The sequence below is a fragment of the Cottoperca gobio genome, unplaced genomic scaffold (assembly GCF_900634415.1).
Source record: "Cottoperca gobio unplaced genomic scaffold, fCotGob3.1 fCotGob3_305arrow_ctg1, whole genome shotgun sequence".
NCBI classification, from domain to species: domain Eukaryota; kingdom Metazoa; phylum Chordata; class Actinopteri; order Perciformes; family Bovichtidae; genus Cottoperca; species Cottoperca gobio.
Genome location: NW_021166915.1, coordinates 7,580 through 31,197, shown reverse-complemented (window position 1 = coordinate 31,197; position 23,618 = coordinate 7,580). Strand labels below are relative to the sequence as shown.

Below are 23,618 nucleotides of genomic sequence, written 5' to 3'. Positions count from 1 at the left end.
ATAGATCTGCACCGTGAAGAGTTCCTCTGTGGGTACGAGGAGACATTACGGGCTGATCAAGTGTCTTGTCTTTCACAGTCTTGTGTGTAAGTGTGTATGAAAAAAGGCTTTGGGTGAGTCACACAGTGTGTGTTTGAGTTTGAATGAGTCACCTGTTCATTCAGTTTTTATTAAAGAACACGGAGGAATCTTTCTGCAGATGTTCATCCTGACGCAGCTTCATCAGAACTCTGCAGGCGTGACGACTGAATTAACTGTTGAATTAGCTTCAGAGTAACGACCTTTAAGTATTTCAATGACGTCTAAGCGAGCACACACCACTGCGTCGTGCTTTAAACTCTCCGTGGGACGTGTTTGGTGCGGTAACCCCGGCTCTGTAGTTACTCATTTATTTTCCCAGATCACTTTTCCATGAATGTTAATTAATAACCATCTATTGTTATTACGATTTGGGGACGTCAGAGATCAAGTCAAGAAGTTTAAATGATTTGCTAAGTATTACTATTAAAATTAAATATAAAAAGATACTTAACAGAGCGACAAAGTAACTTTGCAAAGAAAATAAACCTACAATCATCCTCCTAAGAATGAAAGGTTATGAGTATGACCTTTAGCTCATGGTAGCTAATGTTAGCAGACTGTTCTTAAATGCCGTCAGTTTGTTGACTTTACTACTTTCTCTTCACTTGCACTACTGTGACACTACGTTTTAGTGTTTCACAAATAAACTTGCTGATGTCTTTAAGACAACAATAAACTAAATGAATGAATCGTTGTCCTGTAGTTACCCCTTGTGGCCACACGGGACACTGTGATGAAGTGAGCTGCTGGTAAAACCTCACAAAGCGCACGTTCAGGGCTTTCAGCTCTAATTAAACGTTCCTAATGGACTCCACTCTACATTTATACACTGTGAGCTTTTTATATTCCGTATAATTGTCCCGTTCTGCACAGCTAGGCGCACTAATTGTGACTGAGCATCAGTCACCTCGAATGAGAAAACACCTCATTGTGTATATTTCTGTTGAGTGGATCCCACCTGGAGCTGCCAGATGGGATCCAACGCTGCATGTTTAATATTTAGATGATGTCAGTTATGGGTTGTGGGTTAAATTGTAAATGTGACAGCTCAGAAGTGGTTAATCATGTTCACACCTGAAAGTGTAAAAGGACCGCCCTGCAGCTGTGAGATAAATGAGATTTATTCAACCTCACATTGTTAAAAATATTGCACAGATTGAAATGAGAAACAACTGAAATGACTGTGGAAGTGATGCACTTTGAAGAGTTATAATTATTTAAAGGTTATGCATACTCGGCCAAAAATCTTGCAAAGACTTTTAGTAGGGAAGCTGATTAATGCTGTTTGTTTACGAAACAACAGTAACTCTATTATAATGGGACAAAAAAGTAGTTTCTTGGAGTTTTAAATGCAAAACAAAATAATCTGTATTCATTTCGTGCTGCAGTTGAAAAACAAAATTAACTCAAGCTGTTGGTCTGCTTGGCATGCATATCAATATAGAAAGTTCTCCAAACTCAACAAGCTAATTAAGATCTGTTGAGAATAAGCTAATTAGATTTGAAATGCAATGAACCCTCCGACACACACACAGACACACACACACACACACACACACACACACACACACACACACACACACACACACACACACACACACACACACACACACACACCATTTGAATCCCTGGGCCTGTGAAGACCTACACTGTATTCATTGTAATCGGTTATACATTTAAACAATATAATTCCATCACAGATTGGACACAAACACAAACTTCTCTTGGATCAACATTTACCGGCGTTACACCTTTCATTAAAATATGTTTTAGTTGATCGGATCGTATCGTGCTTAACCACATGAGAGTACAGGTGTAAATGTCCCCAAAATACATTGAAGACAAAACAATTGGGTTTTCAATACACATACAACAACTACGTGGGTGGAAATACGTAATCATAAGCAGGAGGAAGCAGCCATTAGCCAGTTAGCGAGCTAAGCTACTAGCAAGAAATGAGCTAATGGCTTTGTATATTATGTTATATTCCAACAACATCGTTACTGTGAATTATTTTGTCAACAATAATCGTGTAACGAAAATCAGGACTTCCCTAAAGCACAGATATCCCAGGACACACACACAACCCTGACCTCTACGTTAAGGGGACTTGTGTTTTGTACCCAAAAGGAACGTGAGTCTCCATAATGTTAATTATAAACACACACACACACAAGCAGAAAGAAAGAGCCAGAGAACAACAAGTTTGTGCTTGAGAACAGTACATCTGTTGTTGGACACGGGTAAAGGCCAACACTTTGTGCTTGGTTACAGTCTTTCACACGGCCAATATTTACACAGAATGACACAATAAACAACATTACAGCCATGTTACAAAGCAGTTTACATTCATGTTTCATAAAGGTCGAGCAGCATCCGATCCCGTCACAAACCTCGTCAGAATACATCAGGAGGAACTAAATATCGGTTTTATTCTTTTCTTCAAATAATATAAAACAAGCTGAAAGACACACGGGGAACATTTAATCGTTCATGAAGGACGCCATCTTGTTTACTTTCAGTCCTCCGAGCATCAGCACACTTTACGAACGTTATGCTAGCTAGCGTCAGAAAAATGATGTGCTACGCTCACGCTATAGGGCTTAATGCTCGATTCAGATCTGATCTTTCTTATACTCATGTTTGAAATGACCTTATCAGACGGATCTCTGTGAAACGCGTCACATGGAGCCACTAACGTCACACACGCGTGCTTTGGGACAAGAGAAAAATAAACTAGTAGTAGTAACCTGCTAGTAGACGCTAGGGACAACTAGCAGGTTAGCGAGTGAGTAAGTCCGCTTACTCGTGACCGTGTCCTGGATCCAGAAGTAGAAGTTACCATTTCCTGGTTGGGTCATCAGTACAAAAGATTAGCAACTGTAGTAGAAAACATCTGGATCTTCGATTTGCCTGTGTACATAAAAACATAAGGGACGTTAACTACGACTCCCAAGGTGCATTTCTCCAAGACAGACCCAATCACTTCATGTAAAACTCTGTTAAGTGCGCTGCTAGCTAGAACACGTTACGGAAGATGGAAACTGGTAATTACATTAACTTGTTGATATGTATTACCATAAATGCACCTTGGGAGTCGTAGTTTACTTATTCGCTGCAGTTTTTATGTCCACATGCTTTGACATTTTCACAGAACCAGATATTTCTGCACTGATGATTCAACCAAGGCAGTTTCATGTCCATCCAAGGCCTGAAGTGTTCCAATAAATGGCACTTTCATGTGTAAAATAACTCCTCCAAGGTCTCAACTCTGCTATCAGAGTGGACAATGACAAATACACGCACTGCATTGTGGGATAGCTTTGGGGATTTAGAGCAAACCAGATGACGTCAAACCTTCTGAACCTTCATTTCCACTTAAAGTATAATGCTGTTCAAAATGAACTGTGAAAACATCCAATTTAAATCCAGGGTTTATAACTCGGGACGCTGTTATTAAAGTAAAGCACATTATGGTTTACTATTAAACTTATTTTCAACATTTTTAGTCATTTGCTGTAACTGTTTGAGGTGGATACAGTCAGGTGTGAGCAAAATAACGACAACATTTCAGCTGTTTTGAAATGAAATCCTTTTGTTTTAGTCAGGAATGTTTGTGACTAAAATAGACATTTCTTCTACTGTTAGTCCTCAGAGGAAGACACAGTTTCTAGCTGTTTGAGGCATGCATTCACAGGGAGAGAGAGCGGAGGGGAGACAGACGAGGAGCTGAAACGAGGACGAAGATAAACAGCTGGTAAGGTTCAGTCGGAGGGAACAGAGGGATTGTGGGATTGCAGGTCGGGCGAGGCAGTGACGCAGCTCACAGAGAGAGGATCTAGAGATTTAAACAGGAAAAGACAAGTGGGACACAGAGGCTAAATCCAATTTTTATTTTATCTGTTTGATCCCTTTTTACAACACGTGTGTGTGTGTGTGTGTGTGTGTGTGTGTGTGTGTGTGTGTGTGTGTTTAACAGTAGCTGCTGTAATGTTGATGATTCACAAAGTGTTTGCAGGTCGTTGTTCAGTCTTCTGTGTTTACACTTAACGAGCTTGTTGCCTTGAGGGAAACCGAGTGCTTTAATTACAATTAAAGATTAAACGAAATGAACCTTCCGTAATTACATTTTGAACAATAAATTCATTTGGAGCGTGGAAATTAACACCTGTTTACGTGTGAAAACAATGACGCTATCGCAACAAGTGGGGCTGTTGGAGTTTCGTCACGAGGAACACCTCTGCCTGCTGTTTCCTCAACGATCCACAAACCATTTTGGTTAAATGTCATTGGAAAGGCTGCTCTATTTAGTAGACGCTACAGTTCAGTTGTGGGACAAACAACAATGAAAGACGTGGCACCGATTTTGTTTTAACTATGTAGAACAATCTAGGAGATCGGAGACTCCAACGTGACACCAAAAGTCAACGCTGACTTATTTTGAGTTACTAGGTTACTTAAAGGTTGCATTTGTTCTCCGAGAAAACCTGGAACTTGTATTTATCTGCACATCCTGAGCTGTGACGATGAATACAAACACTTTAAGTTCCTGCGGTGGAAAAGGTCTTTAAGGCACCGTTTATTAAATGAGTTTCTAATGCACATCACTTAGAAGCCATTAATAATAACGACTTTTGGGTTGCCAGGTTGTAAACAGTCCAGCTGGTTTAAGTAAACTGCATTTGGATTGGACATGGATGTGAGTGTGGGAGGCGTGGGGGGGGGGCATCAGCTCTGACACACCTGCATCTGGACATCCAACCCTAAGAGTAACCTTTTGCTTGATCAGTGGAGTCTTATGCTGATCAATAAATTGTCATTTATTTTGCATCTTTTCCCTATAATGAGCAAAGCACTGCCTGAGAGCCTCAGCTCAGGGACAAGAAACCCTGCGGTCACCAGGTTAATTACTTCCTAAATAAAGTCACTTTTGGAAGCTTTTTGAAATTAGTAGCAGAAAAAGTTAAATAAAAAACGTGCTGAAACCCTGAAATGAGTTTCATTTCAGAGTGAACAATCATATTTTAATGATCTCTCTCCACATATCTTATCATGTCGTGCTGATTAAACTCTTTAATGAAAATTAAATCGAAGCGTGACTCAAAATGTGAGCAGTCAGCCAAACGTGCAGGCGGCTAAAGTGAACAAATCACCTCTCGACTGAATGTGATTAATATCATGAGTGATTTAAAGCTGTGATCTCAACTGGATTTAAGGATCTCGGTCTGTTTGAAGCTTCTCTCCTCTTCCTCCCTCTCTCTCTCACCCTCTCCCTCCTGCTGCCCATCACTCGCTCTGTTCTGTCTCCGTGTCTCTGCCTCGTCCCCCTCTTAGTGTCCACCTCCGTCTTCTCCCTTTCGCCCTCTATCTGGCTCTGGTTGTAGGATGATCCATATTTAAAACACACATTTTCATTACATAACAACGTCTGAGATTTCACAAAGCTTGCATCATGCATCCTCGTCCGCTCCAACTCCAAAATCTAGTTTTTCTTTTTTTTAAGGGCTTTTCTTTCACCTGACAAATTCTTTTAGCACGGTCCCCAGCGGCCTCCGATTTGTACGCTTTTGACAAAGCGTTGACGATCAGCTCACATCGCTCGCAGTTAAAGGAAGCTGCTGCTGATGCCGAAATTTTTGTCGGTTTAATCCCCGCAACCTGCTTACGCGTCCGCGTCCCCCCTGTAAGCCACTCTGAGTTAAACGTACGAGCTAAATGCTTCACATGTGAATGAAGGTGGAGTAAAGCCCTGTGTTGACAGAGTCCAAGGTTTCTGTATATTTCTGTTACGTCAACAATCTACGCTTTCCATCTAAAGTGTTGAAAATCAAAGCCTCTTCTTTTCACAGCAAACTTTCCCACTTTGTCAGAAATCGTGGATGCAAAGCTGCATTTCACTCGAACAAATCCCCCAGAAAAGTTCCTCCCTCGTGATGAGGTCACGTCCTCAGAGCGACAGCGCTTCGATTGGTCGAGAAGACCTTGAGCCATTCTTCTTCTTCTAATCCCCGCTCGTCTTTGCCTCCTCTTCTATTTTGGTCTTCCAAAAACTCTTAAATCCCCGTCGGCTTCGTGCTGTTGTTTCTGTTTCCTCTCATCTTTATCTTCTCTTTGTCTCCGTGTTCAGTCACGTTTTCTTCTCGCGTCTTCTGGGGGACAAAAGATTTCCTGACGACGATTTTCTTTATCCCTCCTGCCTCTTCCTCTGTAATCTCTCCGTCATTGTCTTGTCATCTCTCCTCCGTCACCCTCTTCTTCTCCACCTCCCCCGGGCGCTCACACGTCAGTGGCGTTCAGGTGGGTGGACACCACATCCTGCGTTTCAAGCACGATCTTCTTCGCCCTCCCTCCGCCGGCTCCAACGGGGTGGATGCTGTCCAGCCGGCTGCCCCTCCCCCTCTCTCCTCCCTTGCGACACTTGAAGACGGAGAGGAAGGCGGCGCGGTAGTTGCGGTTCATCCAGCCGTACAGCAATGGGTTGGCGAAGGTGGAGCACATGGCGACCACGTGGAAGACGGTGTAGAGCAGGCGGAAGTCGCGCATGTCCAACACCGTGCTGTCGATGTCCGTGGCCAGCTGGAAGGCGTGGAAGGGCAGCCAGCTAACGGCGAACACCACCACCATCGTCACCAGCATCTTGGTGGTTTTGCGGCGCCGGCGGTGGCGGTCGGAGCCGGCGCTGCTGCTGCCGCCCGCCTCCGCGGGGCTGACGTGGCTGCGCAGTTTGGACCAGATGCGGGCGTAGGCGAAGGAGATGATGGACAGCGGCAGGAAGTACTGCAGGATCAACATGGAGATGCTGTACACGGTGCCGTCGGTGTTCTTACCGGGCCACTTCTCCGTACACACCTGGGACAACAAGAGCTCAGCGTCAGAGCTCTGCTTTACTTTATATTACAGAAACTTCAACAACAGGCACCAAACACACAGGATGACATTCATCTTATGATCACTGGACAACTGGAGATGAAAATGTTCCAGCTCTTCTGAAGCTGAAGAGCTGGACTCCAAATGTTAAAGGGATGAAAGAAGTGATTTGTAAGTCATTGTGAAACACAAAAGATGTTTTACACACTCAATATAAAAATGTGAGCATGTGTTCCGGGGGAATGCATGGAAGTGCTGTGAAATATACAACAAATAAGTAAAATATGACGACGAATTAAACTTGGAATGAAAAGAGTTCAAAGCGCGAGAATAAAATAGCGAGGGGAGGACATGAGGGAGAGATGAAAGAGATGGAGAGGCAGAGGGGAGTGAGCCGGAAGATCAAAGACACTGATGACGTGCTACAGGTGTGTGTGTGTGTGTGTGTGTGTGTGTGTGTGTGTGTGTGTGTGTGTGTGTGTGTGTGTGTGTGTGTGTGTGTGTGTGTGTGTGTGTGCATGTGTGTATGTGTGTGTGTGTGTGTGTGTGTGTGTGTGTGTGTGTGTGCATGTGTGTGTGTCTGTGTGTGTGTGCATGTGTGTGTGTGTGTGTGTGTGTGTGTGTGTGTGTGTGTGTCTGTGTCTGTGTCTGTGTGTGTGTGTGTGTGTGTGTGTCTGTGTGTGTGTGTCTGTGTGTGTGTGTGTCTGTGTGTGTGTGTGTGTGTGTGTGTGTGTGTCTGTGTGTCTGTGTGTGTGTGTGTCTGTGTGTGTGTGTGTGTGTCTGTGTGTGTGTGTGTCTGTGTGTGTGTGTGTGTGTGTGTGTGTGTGTGTGTGTGTGTGTGTGTGTGTACCTGTATGCTGTGTCCAGGCTCCAGGGTGAAGGAGCCGTACTCTCTGAAGATGGCCAGAGGGCTGGCGAGCACGGCGCTCAGCACCCAGGTCAGCGCAATCACCCCGAAACACACGTCCTTACGCATCCTGGTCTCCAGGTGGTACACGATACACCTGGCACACACACGCACACACACACACACACACAAACACTTTGGTCAAAACTCACTCTTGAAAAAGGAAATAAGTTCCCTGAAGACTTCCTGCTTAGAAAGAATAAATGTGCTAAAGTCTCCAAAATAACACGATAAGAACGAAGAGTTTGAGGAGGATGTTATTAATATATTAAGATTCTGAGGCGTCAGAACTGATGTAGTTTTGCAGCTACAGCACTAAGGTGTAATCTGCTGTGAGAAGAACTTCACTAAATCTAGAAGTCTTGGCCGCAGCTTATTGAGCTGCAGAAGAAGAAATGAACTCATCACTGGTTTCTTCTTCTGGAATCCAGGAAGCATTAACATCGACAGTCAGACGGCGCTGCGGGCTGTAACTGCCCGGCAGCACAACGTGCGTCACTTTCTCGCTCCACACGAACCGAGCGAGTCTCTGCGGTCTGCTGGCAGCGTGTGTGTGTTCGTGCAGATCGGATCAAAAGCTGGCGAAGCTGCGTTTAGCTTTTAGTCCTGCAGGAGCTGAGGCCACAACATCACGTCGAAGCAATACTCTTCTCTCCTCTCAAGTGTGTGAGAGTGTTGTGATGTACGTGTGATGCTCTTCATGTTAAATATCTGCTGACTATGATGAGAAAGAATCAGAACTGAACAAGCTTGATTTTTCTTTTCTGGCGTGTGCCGGCGTCCCACAATGCAACACAGAACAGAAACTCGGAGGCTTTTTAAAACTTATTTGTCGGGAACCATCTGCCAAAAGCATCAATTTCAAACGGCGTGCGGAGACGCTTTGTAGCAGCTCTCCTGCACAGGTGGACGCAAACACACAAACAATAACAGCTTGTGGATCTCAGAGGACCAAACGTGTTTACACAGCCAATAAAGTATGTGTGTGTGTGTGTGTGTGTGTGATATCTGAACTCCACGCGTTAAAACCAGGTCACACCGGTGTAAAGGATGTAAATGAGTAACTTCTCTTAACACCTCCACTCCAGCTGACGGTGCTGTTAGCGGGGCAGCGAGGCCTCCTGGCTCCATGTGCGTCTCTTTACAACCTCTTACAGTACAGTCCTGCTGGCTGTCACACATTCATCACACTATTTAACTTTTGCCACGAGATGCATTCATAAGACTGAATATTCACAATTACACATGTCAGCCAGGCGAGCGTCTGCAGAGCAGAAAGCAGCGGAGACATGAAGAGAACATCTGAACCAAGCTGGATGAAAACACTTGATGTGCAAATCTGTTGCACGTGGGTTTATAAACTGCGCCCTCAGGTTCAGCTTGCAACACTCGAGCACATTTAGCTTTTGATACTTAAATAAAACGTTTGCTGCTAATGGAGTATTTCTGTAACATCGTTACATCAAAACCTGGAACGGAGTTTTCCTCATCAGACCTCTCCAGCCTGCCACCACTCCACCACCCTCCAGTCAATCAACAATAAAGCCCCCATCCTGCACAAACTCATCCTTGACAAATCCCTGGATTTTCTTCTGCTCACTGAAACCTGGCAACAACCCAATGACTTCTTCTCCCTCAATCAAACATCCCCCTCTGGTTTTAACTACATCACTAAACCCCGCCTCTCCCGTCAGGGTGGTGGCCTTGCTGCTATCTACAATCAGAACTTCCGGATCACAGAACTCACCCTCCCCCAGTACCATCCTTTGAGTTCCTCGCCTTCAAAGCCCTCTCCTCAATGACAGTTATTCTCATTTACCGGCTTCCTAAACCTCATCCCTCCTTCCGCTCTGATTTTACTGAACTCCTCACACTAGCCTCATCCATCTCCCCACGCTACTGCTCGGTGACCTTAACATCCACATGGACTCCCCCACCTGCAAACTCTCAGCTGGATTCTCCACTCTACTGGACAATTTCTCTATCACCCAACATATCACCTTCCCCACCCACGACAAAGGACACATCATCGACCTTCTCTGCTCAACAAACCTCCCAGTACTCGACCTCTACCCATGCCCCTTTCCCCTCTCAGACCACAAACTCATACAATTTACCATTGCTTCCCCCACCCCTGCAGAGAAATCACATTCCATAATCTCCATGCCATCCATCTCCACCATCTCTCTGGCCTGCTATCCTCTACTCTCCACCTGGACACAACCATCACCTCACCCGACGATATTACGAACCTCCTAAATCCACCCTGTCTACCTCCCTCAACACTCTAGCCCCCCTCAAAAGGAAAACTGTCTCTTTCAACACCTCCTCACCCTGGTTCACACCCACACTCCGCAAAATGAAACAGACTGGCCGCCAACTTGAATGTCTCGCCAAAAAAACCTCCCTTACAGTCCAACAAGAAGCCTACAAACTCCACCTCACCGCCTACAAAGATTCCCTCACCGCTGCCAAGTCTGCTTACCTCTCGACCATCTTCAATGACCCCTCCCGGAACCCCAGAACCCTCTTCTCCACAGTCAAAAACCTCCTCCCCCCCGTGCCAACAGCTTCACTACATCTACTCCTGCTTTATGCGACTGATTCCTCCAGTTTTTCACAGACAAAATCAACAACATTAATAGCTCACTATCCCCTGTACCCCACCCAGAAGCACTTACCCCAGCTTCCACCACTGTGCCTCTTTCCCCAATCTCTCCCTGGACCTCCTAATCCCCCCCTCCCCTCTGCCGCCTCTCCCAGTTCAACCTGGTTACCCCCCCTGAGCTCCTCCAACTGATTAGCTCCTCCAAACCCACAACCTGCTCCCTTGACCCTCTTCCAACTCCACTTCTGAAGTCCTGCCTCCCTATCCTCTGCCCCTACCTCACTCACCTCTTCAACTCCTCGTTGTCCCATGGTACCGTCCCCTCTGCCTTCAAAACAGCGGTGATCACCCCAATCCTCAAACAACCCGGTCTGGATCCTTCCTCTCTCAACAACTACCGCCCAATCACGCATTGTTGCCAAACAACTCCATTCCCACCTCCATGCCAATCACCTTTTTGAACCCCTCCCGTATGGTTTTCGCCCCCTCCACAGCACAGAAACGGCATTACTCAAAGTTCTCAACGACCTCCTCACCTCTGCTGATACCGGTTCACTCAACATCCTAATCCTCCTTGACCCGAGTGCAGCCTTTGATACCGTGAGCCATAACATCCTGCTCTCCAGACTGAAGGACATCGGTATCGAGGGTACTCTACTCAGGTGGCTCCAGTCCTACCTGTCCGACAGATCCCACTTCATTTCCCATCACAACCACTCCTCTGCCACAGCGCCAGTCACCACAAGGCGTCCCCCAAGGTTCAGTACTCGGCCCCCTCTTTGGAGACAGAGCCATCTCCAGGGCAGCACCCAGGCTCTGGAACTCCCTCCCCACTCTCAGTCCCTCTCCATATTTCAGTCCCGCCTCAAGACGCACCTCTTCTCAACTATCATTTGCCCCCTGTTAACCGTATTATTATTATTTTTTTCTTTTTCTTTTTCTTTTTCTTTTTCCCTTTCTTCCCTCGTCCTAACCCCTCCCCCCACTTCCCCTACTATTGTAAAGCGGCTTTGAGGTCTTGAAAAGCGCTTTATAAATGAAATGTATTATTATTATTATTAGTGTTGATGCTGTTGTGTACATAAAGTGTACATTATGCTTCCTCTTCCTCCTCTAACGTCCTGAAATTATCAAACAAAACAATACAAATATAATAAGTATGTAAATGAAGACTGCTCTGAGACAGAGATATAGAGGGCTCTAAGCCCCACCTACCTGTGGCGGTCCAGGGCGATGACGTTGAGCGTCACCGTGGAGACGTGCACGGCGAGCCCCTGAGCGTACGGCAGCATGAAGCAGAGCGTGCTGCCGAACTTCCACTCTCCCTGCAGCGTGTAGACGAGAGTGAAGGGGAGGCACAGCGTGTTCACCAGCAGGTCGGCTGCAGAGCAGAAATATTATTATATAATGCACACATATCATAAAGAAACTTCAATTATCAATATGTATATATATTTTATATTACAAGTGTTCTGAATGTACATGAGTCTCTTATTAAAGTGTTGCATGTTGTTCACATGTCAAAGGTTTGTACAGATTCTGGATCTGTCTTTGTATCACTCCATAAATCACTAAATCCTGTCAACACACAGAACTCTGTGCATCTCCTGCATGTAGTGAGTGTAGCGTGTATAACATGAGCTGTGAGTGACATGTGAACAAAGCCCTCTGCACAAAGCTTCAGAATATAGAGAGGAATGAAAGTGGAAAGTTTGGTGTATGTAAGTGCTGCTGAAGTGGAGACTTCTGCTGAAGAGTGTGAGAAAAAGCTCCTTTAGAGAAAAGCTCCTTTAAAGATATGTATTGTAACAGTCATACATGTTGTACACACTACAGGTGAACAGAGTCATACATGTTGTACACACTACAGGTGAACAGGGTCATACATGTTGCTACACACTACAGGTGTGAAACAGAGTCATACATGTTGTACACTACTACAGTGTGAAACAGAGTCCTACATGTTGTACACTACTACAGGTGAACAGGAGTCAGACATGTTGTAACACACTACAGGTGAACGAGGGTCATACATGTGTACCACACTACAGGTGAACAGGGTCATACATGTTGTACACACTACAGTGAACAGAGTCATACATGTGGTACACACTACAGTGAACAGAGTCATACATGTTGTACACTACTACAGGTGACAGAGTCATACATGTGTACACACTACAGGGTGAACAGAGTCATACATGTTGTACACACTACAGGTGAACAGGGTCATACATGTTGTACACACTACAGGTGAACAGGTCATACATGTTGTACACACTACAGGTGAACAGGTCATACATGTTGTACACACTACAGGTGAACAGGGTCATACATGTTGTACACACTACAGGTGAACAGGGTCATACATGTTGTACACACTACAGGTGAACAGGGTCATACATGTTGTACACACTACAGGTGAACAGAGTCATACATGTTGTACACACTACAGGTGAACAGAGTCATACATGTTGTACACACTACAGGTGAACAGAGTCATACATGTTGTACACACTACAGGTGAACAGAGTCATACATGTTGTACACACTACAGGTGAACAGAGTCATACATGTTGTACACACTACAGGTGAACAGAGTCATACATGTTGTACACACTACAGGTGAACAGAGTCATACATGTTGTACACACTACAGGTGAACAGAGTCATACATGTTGTACACACTACAGGTGAACAGGGTCATACATGTTGTACACACTACAGGTGAACAGAGTCATACATGTTGTACACACTACAGGTGAACAGGGTCAAACATGTAACTAACAGATATCATGAAGCTTCCCCACTTCATGACTCACATCAACACAACTTTATATTACAAGTGTTTAATATGTACATGAGGCGTTATGTAATGTAGCTGTGGAGAGGTTAAATCTACACACACAGAGTAAGAAACACACACTCTCATGTTCTGGTGTTTCCTCTCGTCTCACAGAAGACGAGTTATAGAAGATAAAAACACGCGTTTGTTTTAATCTCAACTTATTCTCAGACAAATAAAGATCCAACATCCCGAGGCCATCGATCTCACCTGCTTCACTTAATAATTCATCTCTTAATAATTCATCTTCGTCCTCAGGGAGGTTCAGTGTCACAGCTCAGGAACATAAAAGCCTCAATTTCATTTCCTTTTATTATCATTTCCATCCTTTGCTCCTCACATCACTTTAAGTTGATCCTCAGAGAAGCTTTGACTCCAAATACTGAAATTCACATTTTATTTGAATAGTTGGACGTTATGAGAAATATGCTTCATAACTCTCTAATGTCTTTAAATAAGTTTTTGAGCACTAATAGCTTCAGTTTGTACCTGCGTGCAGAATCTTTACTTTATTATGTCTTTATAAACTTTTCAAAATGTTCCCAAAGACTAAATACAGCAGGATAATTATGATTTCTGTTTTATATAATGAAAGGCGGCGTTAAATAAAATGTATTTTTATGATTATTATTCATAAGAACACGACTAAATACATCACTAGTTATTAACAGAGATGCACTTTAACAGTTAACACAATGTTCGTCTTTAATTTTTCAACAATTACAGGGAAATAAAAAGCACAACGCTGGATTACAGATCTCCCTCTGAACATGACCAGTAATCCTCTGTGGTCACCTCCACATCACAGCAGCGGGAAGTCTTATATATATATAATATAATATATATATAATATAATATATAATCGGCAGCTTCCTTTGTTCTGAAACACTTTAACCCCGAAACTGTGAGTCATTCAGTCAGCTGTCAATCACAGCAGGTCACATGACCCGTCACTTCCACCTCTGTGTGTGTGTGTGTGTGTGTGTGTGTGTGTGTGTGTTGTTCTTATGATCTGCGTTTATATTTATTTAGAGAAATGCAACTGAAACGATTCCTAATAGCAAATAAAAAGGAGCTTCGAGGGCTTTTGTGCCCAACGTCTCGTCTTTTCAGGCAGCAGTTCCACAAAAGGGCCTTTTGGTTTACGGGCAGTTATTAGGAGCCAGGATTTTTTAAGAGAAGAAAAAGAAAAAATATAAAATCTAGAGTTTTCCAGGCTAATGAAACATTATAATGTCTTTATTTGTGTTTATATATACTTGTTATTTTGGGATGTCTCTCTGTGATAAGGGCATCGTGCCAAATCATGTTAGAGAAAAATAAAAAATCCTCTCTTCTGTTTCCTAAACCTTTAACCTTTAAGTTCTCCAGCAGCTTCAGGGAAGAAACACAGTGAAAGGACAAGGAGGACACCATGAAAGGACAAGAAGAAATGTTTCAGTAAATCCTGCCGACGCTGTCCGTCAGAACGATATTTATTAACAACTACATTCATTTGCAAAGTCCGGTGGAAAACACCGACGAGGGTTGACGCCCGCGTCAAGATTTAGATAAACTGAAACTAAAGTAAAACAAGCTTTAGTTTCAGTCAGTCATTTCATAATCCTGCCAGAGACATTGTTTAAGAGCACGAAGAAGAGCAGCCGCCCTGTGGAAACACGTCTCGTATATAAAGACATGAAGTACGAACAGAAGATCAACGAGAGCGAGACGCTGAGAGCAGACGAGCCTGAGGGCGGCGCTCCGGCTTCCCCCTTGCCCACTCCTGTTTTGTTTCAGGGGAAATTAAACCGACAAATTTTGGCTGCTGACGTTGTGACTTCCAGCACATTTCACATCACATCAGTCACCGTTTTATATTCCTCTCAAGCTTTAAACTAAACCGCAGCTCCACGAGCAACAGAGCTCCCCCCCCGCTGCTTGGACCATGGCCATCTTCGAACTCGACCTTCGTATTCATCTCAACTCAACACCTGGGAAGTTTCGCGGCTGCATTTTGCACGGAGCCGACGGGAACAGGCAAGCAAAGAATTGAAAACCTCTGAGAACATGCTGCTCGCAGGAAACCAGCAGAGAGCAGCTTTCTGAAAGTCTCATGTTCTGATATTATATAATACACTTCTCTCATAGTTGATGTTTGTGAACGCACAGTTTCAGATCAGTCTGCTGCTCTTCATCTGAAGCAGCTGGTTATTGTTCACAAACAGCATTTTAATCTCCCGTCAGCCCTGCAGCTGTTGCTGTAACTGTAATCTAATCAAATCAAATCAAAATAATGTAACTGTAATATAACTGTAATGTAACTGTACTGTACCTGTAATGTAACTAATGTAACTGTAATGTACCTGTAATGTAACTAATGTAACTGTACTGTACCTGTAATGTAACTAATGTAACTGTAATGTACCTGTAATGTAACTAATGTAACTGTACTGTACCTGTAATGTAACTAATGTAACTGTAATGTACCTGTAATGCAACTGTAATGTAACTGTAATGTACTGTAATGTAATGCAACTGTAATGTAACTGTAATGTACTGTAATGTAACTGTAATGTACTGTAATGTAATGCAACTGTAATGTAACTGTAATGTAATGTAACTGTAATGTACTGTAATGTAATGCAACTGTAATGTAACTGTAATGTAATGCAACTGTAATGTAACTGTAATGTAACTGTAATGTAACTGTAATGTACTGTAATGTAACTGTAATGTACTGTAATGTAATGCAACTGTAATGTACCTGTAATGTAATGTAACTGTAATGTAACTGTAATCTAACTGTAATGTAATGTAATTGTAATGTACTGTAATGTAATGCAACTAATGTACTGTAATGTAATGCAACTGTAATGTAACTGTAATGTAATGCAACTGTAATGTAACTGTAATGTAACTGTAATGTAACTGTAATGTACTGTAATGTAATGCAACTGTAATGTAACTGTAATGTAACTGTAATGTACTGTAATGTAATGCAACTGTAATGTAACTGTAATGTAATGTAATGTAACTGTAATGTACTGTAATGTAATGCAACTGTAATGTACTGTAATGTAACTGTAATGTACTGTAATGTAATGCAACTGTAATGTAACTGTAATGTAATGTAACTGTAATGTAATGTAACTGTAATGTAACTGTAATGTAACTGTAATGTACTGTAATGTACTGTAATGTAACTGTAATGTAATGTAATGTAATGTAACTGTAATGTACTGTAATGTAATGTAACTGTAATGTAATGTAACTGTAATGTAACTGTAATGTAATGTAACTGTAATGTAACTGTAATGTAATGTACTGTAATGTAATGTAACTGTAATGTAACTGTAATGTAATGTAACTGTAATGTAATGTAACTGTAATGTAACTGTAATGTACTGTAATGTACTGTAATGTAACTGTAATGTAACTCCATGCTGCTGAACTCTGTCCGCTGCGTCATGTGTTCCCGTCACTTTACTGCTGAAGTGATAACACAATAACACAGCTCTCTGCTCCACTTCACTCTCGTTGTCCACGCGTCCAGTCCATCAGTGAGCAGCTCAATGATCCACCTCGTCAGACGTGCTCATGCTCACTCATGCATTTATTATAACAAGTTTCCTCGTGTATTTGTACACGTAGTGTTTGAATCAGTGCTTTATAAATATACACACTTCTGTGAGTGTAGCTGTGAAACAGAGACGATGGAGGCAGTGAAAGTGTGTTTAATAACGTGTCACACTCATTAGGAATAACTAGAGATGAGGTGACAATAATCGCCGTGTGATTATTTACTTCACAGAACAAATGTTTGGTCAGATATGTTCCAGCTCATTATAATAATGTGCAGTCTGTATTTATAGAACAGGCTCCTGAGGTCTCTTTATTCGTCTATTTTTAGCAACTACGACATCGAAGTGAAACTGGATTTATATCAGATACTGATATCCCTATTTAACAGTTTGTAACATAAACAACAATCCTGATATGGATTCTTTGTAGTTGCTTTAATTTGAGGCGATATAAACGTCTCTCTGTTCACACTCTGTTACTCGATATATCTGCAATAAACTGATGCGACACATAATACTGCTCAATCACAGGTAACAGGTTCACAATACAAGACTTATAAAGTTAGCTAACGTAACGCTAAGTAACAAATACATTTGCTAACCTTAGCTAGCTATGCTAATGTTGTTAGTAAGCTAATGTTAGCTCAACAACAATATATTAGGAGAAACTAGAAGCTAAATGACATTAGCATAGCTAGATTATGTTAACTAACTAATATAATTTATGTTATATAAATCTTTATATTAAAAACTGAAACACATCAATAACTGTTGCTAACTTGTTCTTTTCTTTCAGAACAATCAAGAAAGATTAATATATTTACTTCCATACAAGTGTTGAGCTGCATATTGTGTTTAATATGAAGTGATGAGAAAACGCAGAGAATTTGAATGATTGTACTTTAAAGAACATCACAAGTCAAAGTCTGTCTTTGTCTTTGTCTTTGGTTTTAGGCTTTAAAAAAAAGATGCATCGTGCTTGTTGTCAAATAAAAAGGATTAAAAAAGGAGGATTAATGTACGTACAAGAAACTCCTAAAACACTCTGAGGTCCGCTTCCTCCACTCGAGTGACACGTGAACAAGAAATGTTTCTCCGTCTCTCACACAGAGATGAAGCTTATAACAGCTGACAGAAGTGTGAGTCACACACACACACACACACACACACACACACACACAGAGCAGATTTCCCCAGCTCTGATGAGTATGTCAGCATCAAATCAGTGTGTGTGTGTGTGTGTGTGTGTGTGTGTGTGTGTGTGTGTGTGTGTGTGTGTGTGTGTGTGAGTGTGTAACATACCAACAGCCAAGTTGGCGATGAAGAAGTTGGTGACGGTGCGGAGCGACTTGAAGCGGTAGATGACGTAGATGACCAGAGAATTACCCAGAACCCCCAGCACGATGATGGTGCTGTAGGCCAAGATCAACACCACCTGCAGACAAACAACAACGACAACAACAAAAACAAACAGCTGTCAGAGCTGGTTGTAGATGTTGTACAACATGGCCGACACAGACACAGGCTCTGGTCGCTACACGTCCAAACTTATTTACACTTTATTTTCTCTTATTGTCACTAAACGTTGTGTTAACTGAAAATATTACTTTTATTTTGGTAAGCTGCTGAAGACTTGTGGAGTTTGTAATGTTTGTAATGTTCTGTGCTTTTATTTAAACAGTTTATAGTCTGAATAATGTTCCTCCTGTCTTCACACTTTGTGACGTCTCGTGCAGGATGGCGCCCAAAAAGGATTTACTTTAACTTAAATAGTTTTTACGTGCATGCTTTGTTTGGGAAACTAACTTTACTTCATGCATGTGTTGGTGGATTTAATACTGTGCATGCCGTTACATTCACTAAAGTACAATTCTGAGGTACTTGTACTTGTTTATATGTATGTCATGCTACTTTATACTACGACTGCGCTACATTTCAGAGGGAAATTGTTTATTTAACAGTTGACGTTACGGTTTTACGTGTAGAACATAAGATGTTAATTAAACTGTGTATCAGTAAATTAAATCGCTTTTATTATCTGAAGCTTCGTTCTTGAATAATAAGTTCAATACTTTTAACCTCTTACGGGGGGGGGGGGCGAATTTACCTGAAAATACCTACAAACGACACCCAAAGTATATTGAAAGCTGCTCTTCAACCATTTGCACCAGCTGCATGATTTTGGTCTCATTCAAAAGATAACTCTCTTATTGTTCTTGCAAAACAGTGAAGAATCACTCCACGTGCTTCTGCACTGAGTAAAAGTGCTCTGAATATACTGAATGTGAAGAAAATACACTCCGCCAGAATTTCTTTGTTGAAAAAGATACACAATAGAAACATAGAACCAAGTGTTATCAAGTTCACCACTAAATTTCAGATAAAAAAGATAAAAACTGAATTTATTATATATTATATATTAATATTAATATAATTTATTATTATTTTGAAAAAACAAACCAAGGGAAGTGGCGCTCATCTTCTATACGATGCGCGCGCCACCAGGATGCTGAGCTGGTCCAGGGTCAGACTGTGACAGAAGAAGTGGGTGGGCACTTTCTTATCAAGTTGACACTCATTGGCTCATGAAGGTTGTAAAAAACCCATCGAAGCTCCGATTGGCTCAAATGAAGTGTCAATCTAACGCTGAGAGCCCGCATAACATTCAGGAAGTCCCTAGACAGCGCTGAACATTCTAAATATAAGTTATGACAGCTAAAGCTCTACCTGCACACTCAGCAGCCTAATGGGGTCCTCGGGAAAATTCACTCCCTCGAACAGCAGCGTGGGCACCGCGGGGGGGATAGCGCTGCTGGCGTTAGGGTAGTAGTCATGGTAACCGAAGTTGCCAGGGTCGTCGTCAGGAGGGGGTGTCGGCTGTGTGGCGTTGACTGCGCTGACGGCCTCCATGTCCGATCATATGTGTGCAGCCGGCAACGCCATGTTACACACACAAGCCTGTGGGCGACAAAGACACACAAGTGACTCACAGGTCACAGTAACTGTGAAAGATAATTAATAATAATAATAATAATAATAATAGGTGGCGCAATATCTCTTAAAGACACACACACACACACACACACACTCATTTAATTAACTACATTCAGATGAAGCACAGCTGCATCACAACTCCTCTGTTCGTTTGTCCAACGAATAAACCAGGAAGGATCGACACGTAGTCTGTGCAGCTTGTGTAAAGTGTGCAGGTGTTGATTGTAAATCCAATATTCTCGCTCTTCTCGCTCTGTTTTTGGTCTCCACCGCCTCCGGAGGGAAATCTGAGTCTCTTTAGCTGCTGAACGCTGCATCGTGTCCTCCAGAGAGTCTCTAACTTTGTCTATTAGGGGATGATTTTTCCAGGAACAACATAATGCCACTTGTCAACCGTGTAATTCCACTTGTTTCTGTATTATTCCGAATTTGTATAATCCTGTCTTTTGTTCTCATGCAGATGAGCACAATGTTGTGTGAGGCGGATCACTCTGAAACCAGTTAACATGACGTGAACTCAGATTTACATTGTTTCACTGACAAATCAGGAGCAGCTTCCGGGTAATAATCCCAACAACAAGCTGCAGGACCTTCTTCTGTCCCACGCACCTGAACATATTGTCCCGAGTAATCAGCTCACAATCACTCATCAGAGGCGTTGCGTTGTTCTTAATCCCGAAACATGGAGAGAAAGATCAGATCATCTGCGCTGCATGAAAACACCAACAAGTCATCCAACATGCAGCTGCGTGAACACAACCTGATCAGATGATGTCGCGGCGTCAGAGAAAAGTCGACTTTCAATAGAAAAACTCACATTTAGTCAAAACATCACAGATTTACTTGATATTACTCAATAAAATTTGAATACATGTTCAGTAATCGTAACATTGAAAAATAGCCTTATATTTATATTTATTGCTAACATGACAAACTGCTAGTTTTTTAATGTTTAAGTTATATCTGAAGTTAGATGGCTGATTAGAAATCTGTGTTTATCATGTTAAGTTAAGTGATTTGAATAATGCACCATTTAAAATGCAACATATATTTTGTAATCTGATTCCTGCAGAACAAAGCAGATCATCAGGCTGGGTTTGATTCCAGTGAAACAACTTGAATAATACTTCATGATAATGGTAATATAATATATGTATGCATATATATATGAGGTGGAAATGCTCTTTAAATATGTATGATCCCAATTATTGACATTTTGCACAGGAAGAAAAGTGCATTTCAGATAAGGGAACTTCCTCGTAGCATTTTGAATCTTGATAACACAATCAAATACAACAGGTGTTTGCTCTTGACACACACGTTCACGTCCTGATTGGGTCTCAACAGTCAGAAGAAAACAAACTTCCTGGACTATCGCTGGTACGATACAAACGTATATAAGTGCAGATGTCGCCTGATATTCAAATAAAAAGGAGACAAGAATAAAAACCCAGCTGGACATCACAACTCTGAGGTTTACAGGTGGGAGAATGTCACACCAGCTGTGTCAGAGCGTGTTCACACACACACACACACACACACACACACACACACACTGAGCACGCTGCCTGCGGGCGTTCAGCTCCTGCTCACACTCGCCGCTGACAGGACTCGCCAGAAAAAGAGAAAAACAAAAACGTTTTGCAAAGTCATCTCACAAAAGGTTTTTCTACCACATTCATGTAAATATAAACAACGAGGGCGACAGGGAACCTCTTCAGAGCGTCAACATCGCTTCACACAACTTCAACATTTAGCACATGAAGAGAGGGAGAAGAAGTACTTCATGTTTCACTTTAATAAAGCTGCTGTGCATCACATGCAGAGAAAGCAAATCTCTTGTGAATGAGGGTCATTAACACGCAGCTGACATCACAGCAGCATGAACATGAACTACAGGGGCCATATCTTTCTTTACAAATGCTACATTTAGCCTAAAAGCTACACATTAGCATGTGTGAAGGTGTTGCAATGAGAAACATGACGAGTTTATGAATAAAGAGATTTCTACTTTTACATTTTGCCAAAGTTTACACACATTTCACTCAAATGCTTGGAGATTTAGTTTTACCTGATTGTGAATATTCTCTCGGACTCCGCCTGACACTGGCACACCTTTATTTTGAAAGGACTTCTGCATCAAAGCGTAAACACAGAATAATTAGCAGTGAAGCTCCAGCGTCTCTCAGAAAACACTGTGAGGACAAAATTAGGCAGCGTCATTTGTAAAACGCTGACACCTGCTCCACATAATGTAAAAATAAACACTGAGCACTGCTTGTTAAAGACACACAGTACACTGCAGCCTCCTCCTCAAACTCTTCCTGATGTAAGACATGAGATGAGATGAGAGGATGTAGACGAAGCTCATCAGTTTCTTGTCTCTGTGTGTTAAAGTCAGCGTGGCTGCAGACATTAATCTGAACAGTCTAAAGGCTTTTTAAAGATACAGTTTGAGCTCAATGTCAACGTTTAACTTCTGTCTGCTGACAAACCGCTCGTGGGCTACATGTTTCCAGACCTCCTGGAGAAGTTTTCTGCAGAAGTTCAGCTGCATTGGAAGTCCACAGGATGAACCGGAAGAACTTTCATCACATCAACATTTGAATGTGTCCAGCACTTTGGATTCTGACCGAACATCAGCCTCAGCTGCACTTTGTGTTCAACACTAATTATAAAATACATCTCAGCAGGCACACCTGGAAAACATGGCTCCTGCTAAAGGTCAGCATGTTAGCATGCTAACATTAGCCTCCAGCCTTGGTCTTATTTATACATGTCGCTTTCTAATCCTCTTCATTTGCTTCTCCAGCTAAGCTTCAGCTGGCACCTTGTAAAGCAACATTACTCCTGAATAAACTGTCAATCCCTTCACTTTAATTCACTTAATTAACAGACTTTCTGTAATCTTCTAAAACCAAAACAGTCTTTTTAAGGATTTGACTGCTTCGTTAATTCTCACCAAGCAAACATCCAAAGCCTGCCGCATTATTCTCCTTTTTATTCTGTTTGTTAAGTGGCTTCATTGACATTCAGCGGACGACTGAGATCTGTTGGGATCGTCCTCTGAAGACGACTGAGATCTGTTGGGATCGTCCTCTGAAGACGACTGAGATCTGTTGGGATCGTCCTCTGAAGACGACTGAGATCTGGAGGGATCGTCCTCTGAAGACGACTGAGATCTGTTGGGATCGTCCTCTGAAGACGACTGAGATCTCGCAGGACCGTCCTCTGAAGACGACTGAGATCTGTTGGGATCGTCCTCTGAAGACGGCTGAGATCTGGCGGGATCGTCCTCTGAAGACGACTGAGATCTGTTGGGATCGTCCTCTGAAGACGACTGAGATCTGTTGGGATCGTCCTCTGAAGACGACTGAGATCTCGCGGGATCGTCCTCTGAAGACGACTGAGATCTGTTGGGATCGTCCTCTGAAGACGACTGAGATCTGGCGGGATCGTCCTCTGAAGACGGCTGAGATCTGGCGGGATCGTCCTCTGAAGACGACTGAGATCTGTTGGGATCGTCCTCTGAAGACGACTGAGATCTCGCGGGATCGTCCTCTGAAGACGACTGAGATCTTGCGGGATCGTCCTCTGAAGACGGCTGAGATCTGGCGGGATCGTCCTCTGAAGACGACTGAGATCTGGCGGGATCGTCCTCTGAAGACGACTGAGATCTGGCGGGATCGTCCTCTGAAGACGGCTGAGATCTGGAGGGATCGTCCTCTGAAGACGACTGAGATCTGGCGGGAT

General features: G+C 42.7%; 1 protein-coding gene across 1 annotated transcript; it reads right to left on the bottom strand.

Annotated features, from left to right (window-relative positions):
• Positions 1–1,800: 1,800 nt before the first annotated feature.
• On the bottom strand, positions 1,801–22,119 carry npy2rl (neuropeptide Y receptor Y2, like). The gene is made up of 6 exons (XM_029427268.1): positions 21,937–22,119; positions 19,599–19,829; positions 18,174–18,306; positions 11,679–11,844; positions 7,799–7,952; positions 1,801–6,930 (listed from the first exon to the last, which is right to left on the bottom strand). The coding sequence occupies exons 2-6, from the start codon at positions 19,779–19,781 to the stop codon at positions 6,358–6,360; spliced, it is 1,209 nt and encodes a 402-aa protein (XP_029283128.1). The 5' UTR covers positions 19,782–19,829; positions 21,937–22,119; the 3' UTR covers positions 1,801–6,357.
• Positions 22,120–23,618: the final 1,499 nt, after the last annotated feature.